Source organism: Dipodomys merriami, unplaced genomic scaffold (assembly GCF_024711535.1).
Source record: "Dipodomys merriami isolate MVZ:Mamm:240054 unplaced genomic scaffold, mDipMer1.0.p SCAF_7, whole genome shotgun sequence".
NCBI classification, from domain to species: Eukaryota; Metazoa; Chordata; class Mammalia; order Rodentia; family Heteromyidae; genus Dipodomys; species Dipodomys merriami.
Window position 1 is genome coordinate 35,415,316 of NW_027206290.1, and position 22,285 is coordinate 35,437,600.

The 22,285-nt window shown below is 37.5% G+C and overlaps 1 protein-coding gene and 1 pseudogene across 1 annotated transcript in view; both read right to left on the reverse strand.

Moving 5' to 3' along the window:
- Positions 1-7,035, reverse strand: part of LOC138816534 (guanylate-binding protein 7-like) — a 55,021-nt pseudogene extending 47,986 nt beyond the window's left edge.
- Positions 7,036-7,057: 22 nt separating this feature from the next.
- Positions 7,058-22,285, reverse strand: part of LOC138816535 (guanylate-binding protein 7-like) — a 96,742-nt gene continuing 81,514 nt past the window's right edge. The window contains exons 5-14 of the mRNA XM_070006338.1: positions 21,526-21,645; positions 19,390-19,585; positions 17,852-17,979; positions 16,074-16,183; positions 15,677-15,873; positions 12,456-12,701; positions 10,850-11,130; positions 9,516-9,728; positions 7,452-7,554; positions 7,058-7,142 (exon numbers count right to left, since the gene is read on the reverse strand). Coding sequence (XP_069862439.1) covers positions 7,120-7,142; positions 7,452-7,554; positions 9,516-9,728; positions 10,850-11,130; positions 12,456-12,701; positions 15,677-15,873; positions 16,074-16,183; positions 17,852-17,979; positions 19,390-19,585; positions 21,526-21,645 — 1,617 coding nt within the window. The 3' untranslated portion in view covers positions 7,058-7,119. The remainder of the gene's footprint in view (positions 7,143-7,451; positions 7,555-9,515; positions 9,729-10,849; positions 11,131-12,455; positions 12,702-15,676; positions 15,874-16,073; positions 16,184-17,851; positions 17,980-19,389; positions 19,586-21,525; positions 21,646-22,285) is intronic.

The window sequence follows — 22,285 nt, forward strand, 5'->3', positions numbered from 1 at the left end:
GTACCCAGCTAAACTCTCCTTCATAACTGAAGGCCAAATAAAAACCTTCCACAGCAAAGAAAAATTGAAACAATACATCTCCACCAAACCAGCCCTACAAAAGATTCTTAAAGATGTCCTACACATAGAAAACCAACAAGACCACAATAAAGGCCAACAAACTGCACCCAAACTGAGAATCCAAGAACCATAGGAAGAACTCAGTTTTCGCAGCCCCCAAGAAGGTGGATAAGATGGCAGGAACTCCCAAATACCTCTCAGTCCTATCTCTTAACCTTAACAGACTGAACTCTCCAATTAAGCGACATAGACTGTCTAGTTGGATTAAAAAACAAGACCCTTCTATCTGCTGCCTGCAGGAGTCACATCTTGCCCGTAAAAACAAACACATTTTCAATGTGAAAGGCTGGAACAAAATCTACCAAGCAAACGGCCCTCATAAACAGGCGGGAGTTGCAATCCTAATATCAGATAAAATAGACTTCAAATTAAAATTCGTGAGAAGAGATAAAGAAGGTCGCTACATACTAATTAAAGGATCTCTCCTTCAGGAGGATAATACAATTCTAAATATCTATTCGCCAAACAATGGAGCACCCAAATTTATCAAAGAAACACTACTTTCCCTCAAATCCCATATAGATCCAAAGACATTAATTGTTGGGGATTTTAACACACCACTCTCCCCACTAGATAGATCAACTCGGCAAAAACTCAACAGAGAAACCGCAGATCTAAACAGCTGCATAGATCAACTAGACTCAACAGACATTTGCCGAACATTTCACCCAGCAGCATCAGAATAAACGTTCTTCTCAGCAGCACATGGAACGTTTTCTAAAATAGACCACATTTTAGGCCACAAAGCAAACTTGCCTAAATTCAGAAACATTGAAGTTATACCTTGCATTCTCTCTGACCACAAGGGAATAAAATTAGAACCCAACACCAAAAGCCACCAAAGAAAGTCTGGTATCACATGGAGGCCGAACAACACACTGCTGAATCATGAGTGGGTCATGGAAGAGATTAGAAAGGAAATACAAATGTTCATGCTATTCAACAAAAATGAACACACAAATTACCAGCTCCTCTGGGACACAGCAAATGCAGTACTCAGAGGCAAGGTTATAGCTCTGAGCTCCTACATCAACAAATTGGAGAGATCTGAAACTAACAATTTAATGACACATCTAAACCTCCTTGAAAAAGAGCAGCAAGATAAACCCCAATCCAGTAGACGGAAAGAAATAATCAAAATTAAATCAGAATTAAATGAATTAGAATCCAAAAAAACTATAGAAAGAATCAACAAAACAAAGGGTTGGTTCTTTGAAAAACTTAACAAAATTGACAGACCCTTAGCAAACCTTATCAGAAAAAGGACAGAACACACCCAAATTAATAAACTCAGAGATGAGAATGGAAACATCACCACGGAAACAACCAAGATTCAGAACATTATAAGGGAATACTTCTCAAAACTTTATGCTAATAAGTTTGAGAACTTGGCAGAAATGGACCTCTTCCTAGCAAATATTGACATGCCAAAACTAAACCAAAATGAGTTAAACTATCTTAACAGGCCCATATGAAGCATTGAAATAGAAACAGCAATAAGAGACCTCCCAGCTAAGAAAAGTCCAGGACCAGATGGTTTTACAGCAGAATTTTACAAGGCCTTCAAAGCAGAGCTCACACCAATACTCTTCCAACTCTTCAATGAAATTGAAAGAGAAAGCTCACTACCGAACACATTCTATGAAGCCATCATAACCCTCATCCCAAAACCAGGCAGGGACTCATCAAAGAAAGAGAACTATAGACCCATTTCTTTGATGAACACTGATGCAAAACTTCTCAACAAAATTTTGGCCAACCGACTTCAACAATTCATCCAAAAAATCATACACCACGATCAAACAGGATTCATTTCAGGGATGCAAAGCTGGTTCAATATACGCAAATCAATTAATATTATTCATCACATCAACAGGAGCAAGAACTAGAACCACATGGCTATCTCAATAGATGCAGAAAAAGCATTCGACAAGATCCAACACCCCTTTATGATGAAGGTTTTGGAAAAATTAGGAATCCATGGAACATTCCTCAATACAATAAAGGCTGTATATGACAAACCTACAGCCAGCATTATACTCAATGGTGAAAAACTAAAGCCATTTCCTCTTAACTCAGGAACAAGACAAGGATGCCCACTCTCTCCACTTATCTTCAATCTAGTATTAGAATGCCTAGCTACAGCAATAAGACAAGATGCAGACATAAAGGGGATCCAAATAGGGAAAGAAGAAATAAAACTCTCCCTCTTTGCAGATGACATGATCTTGTATTTAAAGAATCCCATAGACTCCACTCCCAAATTACTCAAGCTGATTCAAAACTTTGTCAAAGTAGCAGGTTATAAAATTAACCCCCCAAAATCAATGGCTTTTCTGTATGCCAACAATGAGAAAAGTGTGGCTGAAATTAGGAAAGCAACTCCATTTGTAATAGCCCTACAAAAAATAAAATACCTAGGTATTAACTTAACTAAAGAAGTGAAGGACCTCTATGATGAAAACTTTAAAATCTTAAAAAAGGAAATCAACACAGAACTTAAAAAATGACAAAATCTCCATGCTCCTGGATTGGCAAGATTAACATCGTGAAAATGGCAATACTTCCCTAGGCTATCTACAAATTCAACGCGATACCTATCAAAATTCCACCCTCATTCTTCAAGGAAATAGAAGAGGCAATCCAAAAATTCATATGGAGCAATAAAAGACCCCGAATAGCAAAAAAGCTCCTCAACGGAAAGAACACTGCTGGAGGAATATCAATACCAAATTTCAAACTCTACTATAAAGCCATAGTAATCAAAACAGCTTGGTATTGGCATAAGAACAGACCTCAGGACCAATGGAATAGAACTGAAAACCCAGAAATGAACCTACAGACCTATAGCCATCTAATCTTCGATAAGGGAGCTAAAACAATAGAATGGACGAAAGACAGCCTCTTCAGTAAATGGTGCTGGCAAAATTGGTTAACTACATGTAGAAAACTAAAGCTAGATCCTTATATATCACCTTGCACCAGAATCAACTCCAAATGGATCAAAGACCTTGAACTCAAAGCAGACACTCTGAAAACATTACAGGATGGAATAGGAGAAACCCTAGGTCTCCTTGGCTCAGGCCGAAATTTTCTGAATAGAGACCCGGAAACACAACAAATCAAAGAAAGGTTGGACAAATGGGATTGCATAAGGTTGCAGAGCTTCTGCAGGGCAAATGACATAGCTAGCAAGATCAATAGAAAACCCACCGATTGGGAGAAGATCTTTACTAGCCATACAATGGACAAGGGTCTCATATCTAAAATATACTTGGAACTCAAAAAATTAAACCACCCAACAACAAATCCTCAAAGAAACAACTGCCCAATAAATAAGTGGGCGAAAGACTTAAAGAGAAGCTTCTCTGAAGAAGAAAGAAGGATGGCCAATAGACACATGAAGAAATGTTCAACATCCCTAGCCATAAAAGAAATGCAAATCAAAACAACATTGAGATATCACCTCACTCCAGTTAGAACAGCAAAAACCAAGAACTCTAACAACAACAGATGCTGGAGGGGATGTGGACAGAAAGGAACCTTACTTCATTGTTGGTGGGAATGTAAACTTGTTCAACCACTTTGGAAAGCAGTATGGAGGTTCCTCAAAAGACTTCACATAGATCTCCCCTATGATCCAGTAATCCCACTTTTGGACAATTACCCAAATGTCTACAAACAAGACCACACTAAAGCTACCAGCACAACTATGTTTATTGCAGCATTATTTACCATAGCTAAGATATGGAACCAACCCAGATGCCCCTCAGTAGATGAATGGATCAAGAAAATGTGGTATATATACACAATGGAATTCTATGCCTCCATCAGAAAGAATGACATTGCCCGATTAGTTAGGAAATGGAAAGGCTTGGAAAAAATTATATTAAGTGAAGTAAGCCAGGCCCAAAGAAACATAGGTCCCATGGTTTCCCTTATTTGCAATATCTAGTATAGGTATGAGTCAATTGGAAAAGGTCAGATAATATGATGTTAGGAAAACGAACCCTTAAATATGTATTTTAATGTTTTCCTTTCTTTCATGCATGTGTTTCTAACACATTTATAAGATTATTTCTTTGTTGCTTTGTATGTCCCTCCCCCACAGTGTAACCCCCGCTTTCACTATATTTGATGTCAGTATAACATGTGGAGGAGATGGGGACAAACAAGTTATTTAAGGATTCAGGTGGACCTGTTGCAACAATGAGAAGTACAAAATGTCATGTCAAAACCAGCTTTACAATGTCGGTGTGGGGGGAGGAGGGGGGGTATGATTGGGTTGGGGGGAGGGGGGTGGCTGGGAAGGGAGGTGAAGGGTAAACAAAAGAGGAGGCTGCAATGCTTGGTAAGAAATGTATGCATTATCCTGCCCATGTAATTGTAACCCCTCTGTACAGTATGTTCTCAAATAAAATAATATAAAATTAAAAATAAATAAATAAATAAATAGTGATCAAGACCAAATACATGGGATGAAGAGATAGCAGGGGAGATAGCAATGCATGTGTAGTATCATTTTTACAGTTCCAAGAATGAATTTGTGATACCATACTTTAAGGTTCACACAAGGAGGACACCCCATTCAGTCAAGAAGGTTTGAAATAGGAGAATATAAATAGGAGCAGACTCTGGAAAAGACACAATTTGGATATGAAAACTGGGTTATTTAAAGAAGTCGATAGACTGAGTGAAAATCCTACAATACAAAAATAACATATATAACTGACACAAGTGATATTCTTTCAGTTTAGTTTGTCAGAGTCCTCAGTAAAATAGCTGAGAGGGATCCAAAATCTCTGAGTTGGACCTGAAGAAAATGATTTCTTCTTTTTTTGGCGGGGGCAGCGTCCTGGGCACTGTCCCTCAGCTCTTCAGCTCAAGGGTAGCACTCTACCACTTGAGCCACAGCGCTAATTCCGGGTATTTTCTTTTTGCTTATGTGGTGCTGAGGAATCGAACCCAGGGCCTCACGCATGCAAGGCAAGCGCTCTACCACTAAGCCACCTTCCCAGCCCCAAGAGAATGATTTCTTCTAATTGATTAACTTTATACATTGGGGTTGCAATTAGAAAACCATTTGTAGCCATCATCCCAGGCTTTATAGTGAATACATATGGAAAGAAAGGTGAGGATGCAGACCTGTGCTTCTTCGGTTGTTGTGATAGCCACACTCTTCCTGTTGAACTGACTGGCACCATTTTCCAGAGCATTAATAGTCCATCCTGTAGCGGGATTATTTCAATCCCGCAAATGTTTGCTAACTTTTGTTTTCTGTTCTCACCTTTATTTCTTTTTGACTAAGTAGTAAGTGAGTATCATACTAAACATATACATGGCAGGAGAACCGTACTATTACCAGACAGACAGGTATATCCAGTTGTCTGCTAGAAAACATATGCCTTTGTATGTATGTTGGCACAGGGGCAATCTACCACATAATTATGAAATGGAGCACAGGCTTCTGCATTTAACCCTTTGATATACAAGTGTACATCACATTACCACTGTCACCGGCAATGAGAAAGTAATTCCTGTTCTCCCAAATCTTTGCCAACCCAGGGTCAAATCAAAACCAAAATTTGATATTCCTGATGGATCTATAGTGGGCACTGGCATCTCAGAAATTTGTTTTGCACAACTCATTTGCAATGAAACTTCAATTCCTTCTTACATATTTGCTCCATTATTTCAAGGTGGATGTTCTTTATAGCACTGATTTTTAAAATTACTATCCTTATTTTATTATCTAATGACATAACTCTCTAGATTTCTTTTTTGAAGCCTCTCCATAGTGTGGTTACACACACACACACACACACACACACACACACACACACACACACACACACACACACACACACACACACACCAATATAGAGAGATTTTTAAATTTGTTTTGGCCAAATAGAATTTGAAATTCGTTGCATGCATGATTCTACAATACCAACACTCCTAGATTTTGTTTTTTACTCCTATGGAAATATTCAGAGGCTGGTGCCACTATGCTAGAACATGGTTGGAGCTTTTGCTCTCTAATTGATCCATCCTTTCATTTTCTAGAATTTCCTTGGTTGTTTTGTTCATACTTTTTCTTTTTATGATTATGTTTAAGTAGTTGTACAAAGGAGCAGTTTCTGAAAAAATATATCTTGATCAATGTCACCCTCTTTTTCTTATTCTTTTCTCATCCTCCTTTTTTTACCCCCCTTCTCTTATTATTTTTAATTTTGTAGTTATACATTACATTCTTGACTGAATTCTCCCTCTCTTCTCCTGTTCATTAATCTACCCCACGTCCCCTTGACCTCAAGACTTTTGAGTTCACAATTCTTGGGGTTTTATTTTGCTGAATTTTGGGTTTTGCCTCTTGAGGTAATTTTAATATTTGTAATCTGACATATAAATGTTAAAATATACTTCCTGAACATTTGTGTTACATATTTCTTTGAATCACAGTATATTGACATGATGACTTAGGAATCATCTACATTTTGATCCTATCAATCTAAAATTAATATTTTAGTAATAATTAAAAGAGTTCTTCTGATTTTATTGTAGAGTACTTCATGTATCTTTTTAGGAACAATATTTTACTTAAAAATTTTTATTATCATTCATTAATTTTGATATATTACATAGGCTAGTATTTTCTTTCAGTATGTCTTCTAATCAACTTATTAGGTACACTAATATGATTGATATTAAGTTCAGGATTTGTACAGCAGGCCCTGATATATTCAAGTTACGTTTTTTATTTCTATTGAGATATTGGCAAAGGCAAGCTCACAAGTATCCTTGTGATATATCCCAGGCCCCATCAGACTCACCTTCAGCTTGTGTTCCAGCTTCTTTTCCTGATCTCTGATCAGATTCTCTCTTTCCCTTTCCATCTTCTATTGTAGTTGGGCCATATTTTCCTTGTAGCTTTTCTCTTGGGCCTCCATCTTTTGCTGCTGTTCCTTCTGTTCCTGTCTTAGCATCTCCTTCTCCTTCTCAGCTGCTTCCTTTGCAGCCCACTCAGGTATTCCACATTGGTTTTAGAGAAGAAAAACAACAAGAATCAAACATTAACCCTAACCTCCTGGGATCAGAACCCAAACTGTCTCTGAATTTTTCCAGCGATCAAACTCAGGCACATGTGAGAATGACATGGAAATGTGCTGCCACACTGGCTATGACAAGACCTGACCTCTTATTTTTCAGATTTAGCATCTTGTACATTCCAGTGTAGAACAGGAAGCTCCTTTCATAAAGATGTTCAAGTCCATCAGTTAAGGTTTTCAGGAACCAACCCCCTCCTCTGAAAGCGTTACCTTCGCCAGTACCTGTTATGGCCTTCATTCCATCAGTGAGAGCTTTGTGTGACTGTAGGATCAATTTTTCTATAGCATCCTGGGACTGCAGGAAGGTCCGGAAAACCTCATTTGCCTAGGAAACCAATAAACAAGAGGAATATGTCAAACAACAAAAGTCTATTCTCTTGTTGCAGAAATTATTTCCTTCAAATCCTGTAAAGTTTCAATTGTCTTCAAGATTCCTCTGTGTCTGTTCATTCTTGAACCACAATAGCAAAGCCAATTTCTCTTGTAGTGCTTAGAAAAATTTTATAGGAGCCTCTGCCATAGCTCTCCAGCCTGTTTTTCATTCATTGTGGGGCTTGAACTAACAGCCTGGCTGTTGTTCCTAATCTTTGTGCTCAAAACTATCACTCTACCATTTTGAAACACAGTGCTAATTCTATTCTTCTGGTGGTTAATTGGAGATAACAGTACCACATATTTTCTTGGTGGCTATGAATTGCAATCCTCAGATCTCAGCTTGTTGAGATTATACATATATATGTATATATATAAATATATACATATATATGTATGTATGTATGTGTGTATACTTGCTAGGATTATAGGCATGAGACAAAAGCACCCAGATTCAAGCCTTTTTTTCTTTTGCAACAGAGAAATCTATTGCTATTCCAGGATATCAATGAGAGTTACATGTACCCAAAGTGTATACTCTTTATCTGGGCACTGGTGGCTCATGACTACAAATCATAACTAGTCAGATACTGAGATACAGCAGATCCTCATTTGAAACAAGCCCAGACAGAAAAATTCATGAGTCGCTATCTCCAAAATAACCAGCAGAGAGCCTAACTAAAAGCGTGGGTCCAATGACAACATACTACCTGAGCAAGTAGGAATCCCTAGGTTCAAAACCCAGTACCACAAAAATAAAAATATATCCCTACATTCTATTCTTCTACCAAGATACTTGCATTCTTTTATTTAAAATACAAGGAATCCTCTGATAATACATCTTGACCTTCATTCTACTCTTAGAGAAATCTTTCCTGAGCTAACTCCAGAGTTCTGTATGGCTATCCTATGAACTGTCTACCAGGTTTCCTGAGTACAGGCTCTAGGAATTTACAACTTATTAGCTTCCCTATGCCTCGTATTTCTCAACTACAAAACTTGGATAACATTAGTAGTAATTTATAGGATATTTCTGAAATTTAAATTATAGTTTTCCAAGTAGCCTGAAATTACAGGTTATTGAGTATTTATGATACAACATAGGGTGTCGAAATTGAGACATAGTGGTGCATACTTCTAATCATAGCATTGTGGAGGCTGAAGTGGAAATGATATGAGTTGGAACCAGCTTACGCTACATGAAACACCTTGAGTTAAATCAAACAAAAAGAATAAACCCAAAATGAAAAATAGAATATGATTTTGCATATGTGTGAGCATTATTAACACTAATATTATTACCATATTAATCCCACCATTATTTTTTACTTGGTGTTCATGCCAGCATAACATACCTTATCTTGTTAAATTCAATTTACTATTTGTATCTGAGGCAAGTCTATCAGTTGCTTGTGAATAGAACAAAGGGTATATTTAATTTTTAAATCTCATCAACTTAATTAAGAAACAATTGCACAATTTGATCTATGAAAAAATCCTATTCTATCTGGAAGTTCTGGAAGTATCTGGAAGACTAATTGTGAATATAGAGGGAAAAATGCAGATTTTCTTCTCACAGATTTTGTGTCCTTTAACAATGAGATTCCCATGCAAGTGCCAATGGTTCATGCCTCTAATCCAAGGTACTCAGGAGGCTGAAATCTGAGGATCACAGTTCAAAGCCTGCCAGGGCAGAAAAGTCCATGAAACTTATCTCCAAACATCCACTAGGAAACTAGAAGTGGTGTTGTGGCTCAAGCGGTAGAGCACTTGCCTTGAGCTGAAGAGGGCAGGGACAAAGACCAAACCTAGAGTTCAAGCCCCACAACTAAGAAAATATAAATAAATAAAGAAACAAATAAGTACATAAATGAGATTCTCTGACTAACTGCAATTCATCCCCTTATTCCTCACCTTTACCCCTTTCCTGGGCACTAGCTTATAGTCCTGTTCAACCTTCTTCTTGGCTTCCAAGTAGTACTTATGCTCTCCAGGTATAGAGAAAGTGCCATTGGAAATGCTTTCCATGAAAGACTGGGAAATTTTCTTCAGCTCCTTCTGGCAGTATTTGCCAGATGCATCTTCATTCTGCAGGATGAAATCTTCCTTCTTTCTCTCTATGGTATTCTGTTAAGGCGATAGGAAGACAGTGCAATGAAGGCATTAGAAAGAAATTCTAGGTGATCTTCATGGAAGACGTAAGGTGAAGGCCTCGGAGCACATGGGGACAGGGGACGGAGCCATTACCACTTCTGAAAACAGTCTGAGTAATATTGGTAAGTAAGTCCCTGAACGTTCTGAGAGCCTGGATCATTCTCTGTAAAATGATGGGATTCAGTAACAGGCCCCACACAATTCTTTCAACAGCCCAGTGATGAACAACAATAAAGCCATAAGAGAAGCTATAGCAAGTGAATGTATCTAAAAGGAGAGTAAGCTCAGGATGTGTGTTGCAAGGATGAATGAAAAGGAATGCCTAAAAAGTTTGCAATATTTCTGAAGGTTTTCATATGCTCAAGGTTTTGGAACCATTTGTTAATTCTTGCAGTGTGCACATAAGAGTGTGAAGTGCTTTTATCCTGACAGAAAATTGATTGCAGAGTCAGAAGTTCTGACCTCATTTGGGTGCCCTGAGCAGAGCACTTGTTGACTTATCTAACATCCACACACTATACTTATGATAAACACGACTGTATGGCACATATATAGAGATATATATCAACTGTATGTTTTAAGTATATGATTGCATATGACATACAGAACCATAGGTCATATGTATACAATGGTATAGAAAATTTATAAATGCACATATGGTTTTTAATGCTGTTCCTGGGGCTTGAACTCAGGGACTGAGCTATTCCTGAGTTTTTTGATCAAGGCTAGCACCATTTGAGTCACAGCTCCACTTCTGGACTTTAGCTGTTTAACTGAAGATAAGAGTATCATGGGCTTTCCTACCCAGATTGGCTTTGAACCATGATCTCAGATCTCAGTCTTCTGAGTAGGTAGGATTACTATATGAGCCACTGGTGCCTGGGTTTTTTACTTGCCAACCATATTGTAATTTATTATGCACCAATAAAAGTTAGATGTCTGGCACCCATCAGCCTGAAAATCCTCACACTCATAAAATTCCAGGCTCCTAATGTACACATAGGAAATGATCCATTGGGTTAAAATGATGAGCAGAAGCATTGTCTTAAAAGGGGAAGACTTCAGGAAAGACAGACCAGGAGCAGACATGGTACCATTAGATACTTTTGAAACTCCCTCTTGTCATCCTTGAATGATAACTCCATGAAGATTGCGATGCCTTCTCTCTCACAGGCCGCATGCACATCCAACAGCTCCTGGAGGTCCTCAGTGGGGAGCCTCAATTGCTGAGCCATGTGCTGGCTGTAGTGGTTGGCTGCCTTCTGCACAGCTGCTGAGTTCTCACACTGGGCCAGGGCAGTCACAGCGTTTTCCAAACATGGCACTGCTCCACTGTTGATAGCACTGACATAAGTCTCCACCAGAGTCCCCAGGCCTGGATGAGCCCAATAATTTAAGGAGAAACATCAAGATACACTTCTATTTTATTCTAAAATTAGCATTGTAAAAAACATTAAGACTTTAAACAACTTTCACACTTTTTTTTGGTGATATCATTGCTTGAAATCAGGGCCTTGAGCTTACTAAGCAAATGCTATATGAACAGAACCACACCACCAACACTTTTTGATTTTTTCCCAGTCCTGTGTCTTGAACTCGGGGCCTGGGCACTGTCCCTGAGCTTCTTTTGCTCAAGGCTAGCACTCTGACTCTAGAGCCACAGCGCTACTTCTGCCTTTTTCTGTTCATGTTGTACTGAAGAACCAAATCCAGGGCTTCATGCATGCTAGGCAAGCACTCTACCACTACACCACATTCCTAGCCACACTTTTGCTTCTGATATTATTTTAAGGATAGCATCCTTTGTATATACCTGTGCTATCATGAATTGTGAGCCTCCTTTTTATGCTTTCTGCATATCTGTGTTAACAGACACAAGCCACCATGCCTAGTTACTGATTAAGGTAACTTCTTGCTAATTTTTTGCCCTGGATAACCTTAATTTATTATCTTCCCAGTCACTGACTCCTGAGTAGCTGATATGAAATTCCTTTATCGTATTTGACAAAGTCTACTTCTTCTGGCACCACTGCTTTTTCCTATTCAATTTTTCTTTCAGGCTCTTAATTCACACATTATAATTTAAATCACTAATAATCACCAATATGATCAATGTGTCCTGTCTAGAGAATTCTATATAAAGTTTTTTAAAAAAGCAGATTACACAGGCAAAATGAATGAAGTTTACAAATGAAATAAATTGTCTAACTTTTGGGACCCAAGTCTAAATATGAATGAAAATCTGCATGTTAATTTAAGAAGAACATCATAACAGAACTTAACATTATGTATGCATGTTGTACACATCCTAAGGCCACTTCTGTAGCTAGAATTTAACTGAATTTTGATTTTAAACTCCCAATGAACCTTTGGGAACTGGGCATCTTATATGCTTCATAACTAGTTTAAATTCACAAAATATTTTTCTGTCCATACAGAACACTTTCCCAAGTGACTTAATCTAAAACACAGGAATTAATCTTTAGCATCAGTCAGCTCTTATATGATCAGTGAAATGGTTTTTAAGGTATATTCTATCTCAATAAAGCTCCATCAACACAAACAATAATTAGGAAAGATGAAATTATATGAAACATGAACAACTATTTTTCTATATGCTTAACAAATGCAAAAATGTAATCAAAGAATTACTTAAGGGAATTAAGAAGAGAGGTAAATCCAGGAGCAAAGAAGACTCACGTTTCCCAGTGACAATAATTCCCTCTCTCAAGTTCTTGGGTTTTGCATTGGCAAAGAAGTAGGAGCAAAAGGTTTTGGATTGCACTTGGAAATTGCAATCCAGCTGGTCTTCTGGCAAGTCCTCAATATGAATTAAGAGTTCTTTTTCTTTTGTAGGGCGATCAAAGACAAAACATTTGTGTTTTGGAAAGAAATACCTAATGCACTCCCTAGGCAAGTTGGCATTTCGAATTTTTGGATTCATGCTTATAAAAAATAAAAGGAATACAGTGAAAGCAGGGGTTATACCATGGTGGAGGGACATAAAAAGAAACAAAGGAATCATCTTATAAATATGTTAGAAAAAATCACAAGAAAGAAAAAAATTGAATCCTTATCTTGGGGTACATTTCACCTAACATCAACTTGTCTGACAGTTTCTGCTTGTCTCAGTCATATACTAGTTATTGGGGGTGGTGTGGGGCTGTGGGGAAGAGGGAAGGGGAGGGGTTAGGAAGCGGAAACAAAGGAGGAGTCAACAATGCTTCATTAGAAATGTACTCATTTCTTTGCTCATGTAATTGTAACCCCTCTGTACTTGAACAATAAATTTGCACAATAAAAAAATAAAATAAGTGGAAAGGAAAAAAGGAGATAATGGATATAACAAACTGGCATTTAAAAATGCCGTCATATATTAATAATATATAGTAGCGAGCCCTAATTGTAACAGTTATAAATGAAAGTTGATCTCTAAGAAAAATTAAGATACTTGTCTATAGACAACACACAAATTCAATAACACATTTTGAACATTTACAATAAAAACATAAAATGGAAAAATTGATCATTGGAAGGGCAGCCATCAGGCAAGGGGCTGAGTATTTTGAACCAACCCTGGCGATCAATGCGGTGACAGATGTCACAGCCAAATCGCCCTCACATCCGAGGGGCTGAGTATTTTCATTGCCAGAGATTTTTACATCACTGTCTTAAAATCTCCTTAAAATGATACTTCATTGCAAACCAACGGTGTGCACAGAGGCAAAAGGCAACAAGTAATTGAAGATTAGGTATCTATCTGTCCACAAAAGGAGAAAATTGATTAGTATCCCTAGTTCTGGCAAAACTCTCCTGAGTTAAGAATTTAACTAGTGAGTAGTGAAGCAAAATCGTTAGAAGCAGTTTTATGATTCTATTGTATCTTTGACAGAAATGAAATCTAAGACATAAAATAAAATTATATCAGCAAAGGGTAAGATGGTATTGGAGAAAATGCTAGAAAGAAGATACATAATATTCAAGTCAGAACAGAAAAGCTGTTAGAAATATACAAATACATATATCTGTATATATGTATACACACTCACAAGTATAAGTACATACCACAAATTGCTTAAAGACTACTTTCACTGAAAATTTTGAAGAGTAAAATTAACTTAGATGTATTCTGGATATCTGTTCATTCTCTAAATTAATCTATGAGGCTGTACAGAGACAATGTCAACAACTAGAGCATTGATCAATAATCATTTTGTTTTTTCCCATCCCCTCCCCAAATTAGAGAAGTGTACATACAAGATGCAGAGCAAGGACATCAAATACAGTGAGAACAGCGGTTATACTGTGGGGCAGGAACATGCAAAAAAAAAAAAAATCACATGGTACATTATAAATACGTTAGAAACAATAGCAAGAAAATAGAAACCACTTTGTATAAGACACTATGTTGACAAACAAACTTTACAATTTAGGCAGGGTGGGGGGAGTCGGTAGATAGAGGAGTGTAGTTGTGGAGGTGGGAGGGAAGGGATTATAGGGGAGGGGAAGGAGGAGGCAACAATGCTTGATAGGAAATGTACTTATTACCATACTCATGTAACTGTAACTGTCCTATAGAGTATTTGTCCAATATAAAACATATAAAAATAAAAAAGAATTGATCAATAAATGTTGAAAGACTGAATAAAATAATATCTAAAAATATTGATAGTCTTTTCAAGTGCCCCAAACATTCTACTTTGATAATATGTTCATTTAACAATTGTGAAATATATAATTCATTAAGTATGAGGATGACAAATCAACACAGTGATATTATAGGGAATGTAACTAAAAGATTGACAGCCTTATTCAAAAGAAATATCAGGGCTTTTTCTTAAGTATTCACTGTACAATATACTTCCATTAAGGAACATCAATGAGCCAGATACTAGTAAAATACAATGTGGAAAATATTTTGATTTAAAAATTGACCCATTTTATTACATGTAATTCTATACTAACCAAATTTAAATTTTTTCACATGAAGCACTTACTTTAAAAAACTTACTAGGAAGTGGCACTGTGGCTTAAGTGGTAGAGCACTCAGCTTGAGCTGAAGAACTCAGGGACAGTGCCCAGGCCGAGTTCAAGCCCCATGACCAACAAAAAACAAACAAAAAACCAAAATTAATAAATGGACCTTTCAACATTATAGGATGGATTATAATAGGGATAATTTTTCATGATGTTAATGGGCCTAAAATAATTTGATCCAGTATTTGTGCCCATTCTAGTGATTTTATATTCCACTTGAAAATTTCAAACGATAATGCCAGAACAAGCATAGAAGTGTCTGTGGATTTACTAATTGTTCAGATGAAAACCCAAAACAACACAAAAAATAAAAATAAAAAATTTTTAAATAGTATTTGTAAAGACAGAAAAAAAAGAAAACCCAAAACTTTTTCTACAACATATTTTGTTAATATTTTATTTGTATATGGTTCTGTTGATGAACTATTTCACTAGATAATGTTATTTTAAATGTTCAGGTACAACATATTAGAAAGAATTGTTGGTTTTTATTTTGAAACTTCAGGTTTTATGACATATCATCTATGAGAACTGATAGAATTCTGTAAAACATTGGCTTACATGTAGTATTTCATAAAATGGTCTATTGAAATATATTTAACTTTTTTAGATATGAGAATTGTTGTCATAAATGATACTAGAGGACTTTAAAGTGGAAATAGACATTACATTTTTAAGATGTAATTTTTAATAGAGTAAAAATGTAATTTTTAAATGGAGTTGTATTTTTTAAAAACTAATCAGTTGCCTTTCAAAAATTAGTGTTTCATATTGTAGCACAATCCAATCTCAAATACACATGCACATCCAATGCAGATTAAAAGGGCTTAGTATATACCATAACCCTACTGAACCCTTCCCCTTCCCGAGCCTCGCTCTGATATCTGGAATAAGCTTTAAGGCATTCTCTAGATATTCATCCTCTGTGATGGGCTGGTCATCTAACTTCAGCTCCAGAATGAAATCCTGAACAACCCAAACAAAGTCTGGAAAGAAACTCACAAATTCATCAGAGTCATCCATTTCATCAGACTTCTTAGCGGACTTTGCCTTGATTAGCTCTGTTAGTTCAGTTACATAGCTGGGATCTTAACTAAGGAATGAAAAGCACCACACATCATAAACAAGTTTCAGATCTCACCTACAAACTCATTGATAACATTCCATTTTGTGTAATGTACCCATCCTAAACCAGGAAAACTGAGTCACTTAAAGAAACAGAGTTAGTTGCCATTTTCCTAAACTCAATACAAGATGACTATTCTTTTCCAGGAAGGATACTGCAGCTGATCCAGGGCTTGCTGATTGATGGTTCCCATGCTGTTGTAGACAAAGGTGCTGCTGAGTAGAATGGACAAGGCAAAGATCCACAAGTCATTCTTAGGATCACACTAGAAAGCACATGAGAGCAAGGAACAGAGAAGTCTACTTGTTTCATTCTTTCATTTATTGTTTATTTAGGACTACAGTTGAAATAGAGAATACAAAGAAGACAAAGTTTATGAAAATATCCCAAGTTTATACTTGCTTTTCATTAACGTTCCTCAGGCCTTGGGTTCTTAGAGTGAATGATATTGTCAATGTGCATAAAATATTCTCTACAGCAACTATATATGATCATATATATTGTATATGAACAAATGCAACATATATGCACCTCTATGCATATATGTATCCCAGATGATCATCTCTGACAATAATTCACGAAAATTTTATTGTGTGAGAGAAAATTGACCATTTTAGTAAATAGGAAAAAATGTTTTGCAGTTTCACACATATGAATGTCTCAATGGAATAATAGCTGTTGTTTCAATCTGCTCCATTTATTTAAAAAGCTGATAGAATGTTTAAGTAGAGATTAAAAGATCACACACATTGTAAAACAAATAGTAGACAAATGAGAAATATTATAAAGTATAAGTCATACATATGTATCACATAGTCATATGATTTGGCTGAAGCAGTGAGCATGTGTAAAGGGCTGAAAGATAAAGCAGAAACAAGATTAAGGATGAGATGGATCATGAAGTATAGAAAAATAGAACTATGTACTACTCAACTCCCACCAAACTACAAAGGAAATGAGTAATTCTAGACAAAAGCAATTTATACTATGGTAATAGATTTAAAGTCCTCTTGGCCTGATAAGTGAGTGCTGAGAGTCCATACCTCTAGGAAATAGTCTCTGAGTTATATAACTGGGTTATATGGACACTTCTGGACATCTATAGCACCTGTACTGGTTATACAAAATGGGTGTTGGCTCCTGAACTAGGTCCTTACCTTTTACTGATGGATCTATAGAATATAGGATAGGGACTTAGAATTGGTATCTTTAGTGAATATTTACTACATTGTAACATACTCTCGGCTGCAGAGAAAATTTCACCATAACACGGACAACAAACTGAAAGAACGCTCAATATCCAAAGATGCAACAAAGCAAAAACAAGGTATAAAACCAGAGTCCAGCTCAGTGGTAAGTATATAACTAGTATGTATGCAAGGCTCTATTTTTTCCAATCCCCAATACCTTCCAGAAAAGCATAAATCAAAGCATAAATAGACTTTCTTTTCTACTGATATGAATGATTAATAAATGAGCAGCTGACAGAGTAGAGGAAAATTCTTCCTTATGGAAGATCTCCGATAGCACATGTACATGCTCCCTTTGTCTGAGGTAGAATTTAATGTCACTACCATCTCTCATTAAGATGTCTATACTAGATTAGGGTTGTAGCACATTGGTAGAATACTGTGTAGGATGTACAAAATCCTAATTTTGATTCCCAGGATTAATAAAAGAACAAAGAATGGGTAGACCTAGTGACCCACTTCCAAAAATCAAAGTCAGAAAAAGGGGGAAAGTTTTTAAAAAGAATAATAATACATCAAAATATTAGAGTTTATCAGAGTAATGCCAAGAGACAATTTAGCCTTAATTCATAACTGGATTTGTAGTTGTAGGAGTTGAATTAAGCAATGGAAATTGAATTAAGATGACATATGGTAAGTTAAGAAATACAACCAAAGGAGAATTCTCCATGATTTTCATTTACCTTCTCCACATCACCCAGACCCTCAGTGTCCAGAAGGACCAAGGTGAAATTTGGTTTCATTGTGTGAGTCACACACCACATCCAGATACCTTTTGTTTGAGGCCTCACTGTACTGCCCAGCTGGAAACCTGCAACCAAAGAGAAGAATATTAATATAGGTGTGATTTAAGTTCTGAGAATATCATACTGAGTCTGTCTTTCAAAATAATGAGCTAGAAGAGAAGATATAAAATATAATGAAGGGAGCCTTCATAGGCGAAGGATTGATAGAACTAGCGACAGATTTTCTCGAAATCAAGAAGGAGCAAATAAAATGACCTTATTTAAGGAAATCACTCACACTGATCAAGATGCACTGCAATCATGAACTGTGTTGTTGAATGATAACACAATTGTGCAATGACTTGCAGATAATAAAATGAAAAAATAAATAAAAATATCACAAAAATCACCCTGCATTTAAAAAAATAATGAATACACATAACAGTATGGGAAACAATTTTACTACATTATTTATATGGGTTATAAAGTTAGTAAAACTTATAAAGCATCTTTTTTTCTAGACAATGCAATTCTTACTGCTTTCTTATATCTCAAAATCTTCCTTTATTTTGAAAGATTAAAAATTAGAGTTACATTTTACAATTGCTAACTGCTGATTTTGCTTCTGTAAACTTGCTAAGGCACTGACCCTTCCCCTCCCTAAAAATAAGTAAAAAGTTTCAGAGTCCAGATGTGGCCCCTGGACAAGGTCTGTGGTTAAAGATAAAGAACAAAAGAGTATGTTTTTCTAAGTTCTTGTTTGAAAATTCCCCAAATGGGACCCAAGATAAGGACCATCTGGAGAGTCCAGCAAACCACCCCACTAGATTTGCCCTGAGCCAACCATTTTACGAAGAGTGTTACAAAGTTTCCTGCATAGCAAAATGATTGCTGGAGTACACAGTGACTTGTAAATGGACCAATCCTGGGGCACCTGGTGACATATGCTAATCTTGTGGTTTTTGTCTTTAAAAATGCCTGTAACCACTGCTCTGGGCTCTCTCCCTAGCAGAGGCAGAGAGTCCATTTGCGCAAAAGCTGAATAAATTCCTCTTGCTTGTTGCATCTACTGGTGTGGAGTCTTGGTTTCTGGGGCGCCCTCCCGTAGACAAAAGTATCCTGGTGAGTCTGGGGTCTTTCAATTTCACTTTTATAAACAAAGCATACTAGGTGACATCTGCATTGATTCTACAGTCTTAACGAAATTATTTCAGTGGGAGGAAGGAAATAATCAAAGGAACTGAGTAGGTAAGATTAGATTGCAACAGAATATTATTCTTGTAGGTCATTAAAGAGAATAAGGAAAATTCCTGTTGTTTACAGAAGTATGATATCTTATGAGTATGGATTTAAAATGATAAGCTTTCATGTCAATCTTAATAAAGATAGAAAGTTTTTCCCTTAGCAGGAGTCAGATTCTTCTTGATGGTATAACAAGCATGATTACCTTGCATTATCAATGATCCCAGCAAATGGCTCCTGTCCTAAGAAAGCACTCTGGTTGTGTCCTGCCAGGCGGTTCATCAGGTAGGATTTTCCTGTACGATACATTCCTACAATGGCCACCACCACCACAGGCTGTGTAATCGCTTCAAGAACCTTGACTGCCTTGGGGTTCACCATCAGCTGCTCTTTCTCATTTTCCACTAGACAAATGGGGGCCATCACCGTGGATTCTGATGCCATGTTAACCTGCACCCCCACCAAAAAAAAAAGAAGTAGAAGATTAATAGAATACAGATCTAGTGGCAACCCCAGGAGCAAGTACAATCTCACTTGGGTGTTAAGTTCTTTTTACAAAATTAATTTATTTTTTATACATTTTTATTATCTTTCAATTGCTATACACAGGGGTTTCAAGTCAACATGTGAGTTGTGAGGACAATGCATCTTGATCAACATCACCCTTCCTTCATTCTTCTCCATGTCTCCCAACCCCACTCATCCCCTCAATTTTGAACATAACAACTCCTGGCCAGAACAGCTCATTGTCATAGGTACCATCCTATCAGTAAGGGAAAGGCAAGGCTACCTTTTTTTCAAGAACATCTCTTAGATGATTCATCATTGCATAATAACTGTGCTCACACACCTTAGTTCTTTCTTCCTTGATTTTTTCCTTCTTCCCTTTCTTTTTCTCTCCACTCCTTCCCCTCTTTCATTTTCTTTCTCTCTTCTCTCCTTCCCTTCCTATCTTTTTCTACTCCCTTCTCTCTGTTCTCTCCTCTTGTTTTTCTCCCCATGCTCCTCTGCTTCCTGTCTTTTCCCTATCTTTCCCCTGACTTCCTCTCTCTCCGTCGTTCCTTTTTCATCAATCTCTCTCTCTCGGCAACTTCCCTTTTCTCCCTATCTCTGCCTGTCCTTCGCCTTCTCACCTCCCCTACTCTTTCTCCCCCTCTCTTCTCTTTTTCTCTCCTTCTTTCTCCTTCTCCCCCATGTCTGATTGCAGTACAGGACTAAGATGGTGAGCATAGACGCTTTCAAATCCAAATTAAACAGGAGAAGAAGGTCATATACTGGATTAGTGGTTTCCAAAAGCTGTTGCCTGGGTTAGACCAAGATACAATTAAATTAAAACTATCCCAAACTGATTTTCTCTAAATAACACAAGCACACTGGGGTCTTACTATGGAGCTCACACATTTAAAAAATTATCTTCAAGAAGTTGCACAAGGAGTTTCAATTTCACATGTCAATCTGTGAGTACAATCATCTTGATCGAAGACACCCCTTTCATGCTTCTCCTCAAACCTCCCATCTCCTTAGTTTACATGGTTCCATTTTCAGCTATGAATACTGAATATTCTCTCCGCCCACCCCGCTTCCAACATCTTGACCTCATGTTCACATGTTCAGCTTCAACAGAACAGTAAATTGTTTAAGGGAGTTAAACAGTTCAGAAGAGATCCCGGGCTGAGACCTTACTGTTGTTTGTTACAATTGACCTATCTTTGTTTGTAACATTAAAGAAATGTTGAAATAAAGAAATGAGAAAAGAAAGTAGTCCAAGCGGCTCAGCTGCAGGGAATCCATGAACTAGTGCACATGGACAGCATGAAGATGGGCAAGCCTGCCCTGAGGTTTCAGATGGACTCGTGAAGACTACTTTTGCTCTCAGCTTTTCCGAATCCAGGTAGCTACCGTCGGGGAAACATCTGAGAACTGAGGGTAATGGTGAAGTTGGGGCAAGAGAGAGCTGGAAGGAGCGACCCTCCAGCAGTGACTCTGCTGGGGTTTGGAGTTAGGGTTTGGTCCCTCAGTGCCAGGAGGGAACTAAGGTCCCTGAGGCACAGGAGGGTAGGTGTCCCATGCAGGGCTCTCTGCTGCAGCCCCTGCTGGACACCTGAGGAAGAGCAGCTCGTCCTGTGTATGCTTCCGTAAGGTCCACCACCCCATGGCTGCCTGAGGACTGAAGGAGCCTTATAAGCTGAATCTCCAGAAGTACTCTGGAAGGTCACACACCATGGAGCTTCCCATGTCCTCCCACTCCACTGCTGCTTAACCTCTGACCCCTTCCCAATACCCTATCCTACCCCCTACCCCCCACTAGTAAAATTGCTATGGACCTAGCTCCCTGTTGCTAATCCTCAAGGAATAGCACACCAAAGACCATGTTTCTCCACAGAACTCACCTTTGTGTAGGCTCTGTAGTCAGGAGACAAGTTCTCAGCTGCCTTAGCTCTGAGTTCTTCTGTCTGGCTAGTCAGGAAAGCACTGCTCTTAAAGCTGAGCATCAAATCGCATAAGGCAGCCTGCCAAGTAAATGTTGGACAAGAACAGTGAAAATGAAACTGTATTCATGTGTTGCTGAGGTAATCAGAGAGCTTTAGCACAGTTCTTAGTTAGTCAGAGGATCAACTTTGTGAGCAAAGGGAGGAAAGTTCTAGTGTTCTGCAAGAGCTTCTCAAACTGAAAACTTAGCAAAGAATAAAAACAAAACAGAATAGTCAAAGAACACTGGCATTTATTCAGAAATAGCATGGTATCATAATAGAAATATGCCTGCTATGTAAATCACAGGAGTAGTCAAAGAACTCGAGGAACAATGAGATTTGGTTTTAAGCCAACAAACAAATTTCTTTTACCCACATAAAATGGCATAAAATTTGCTGTATAATTTGAGTAACATGTAATGTGTGTTATTGGTTTAGAGTCCAAATGAAACTAAAAGGCTATTATGGTATACACTAGAAAGTGGCATTCATTACTAAGATCATCTACCAAGCTCAATATTGCTCTTTGAGGAGTCCATTAATTCCTACCAGTTGGGAACGTGGTCATGTGCATGCAAACATGTAGGGAATAACCCTAGAAAGAATATTTATTGAAATTCTCTATGCTAAAAATATTCAAGTGTTAACAGCAAATATAATGGGGCACTTTGGAAATTCC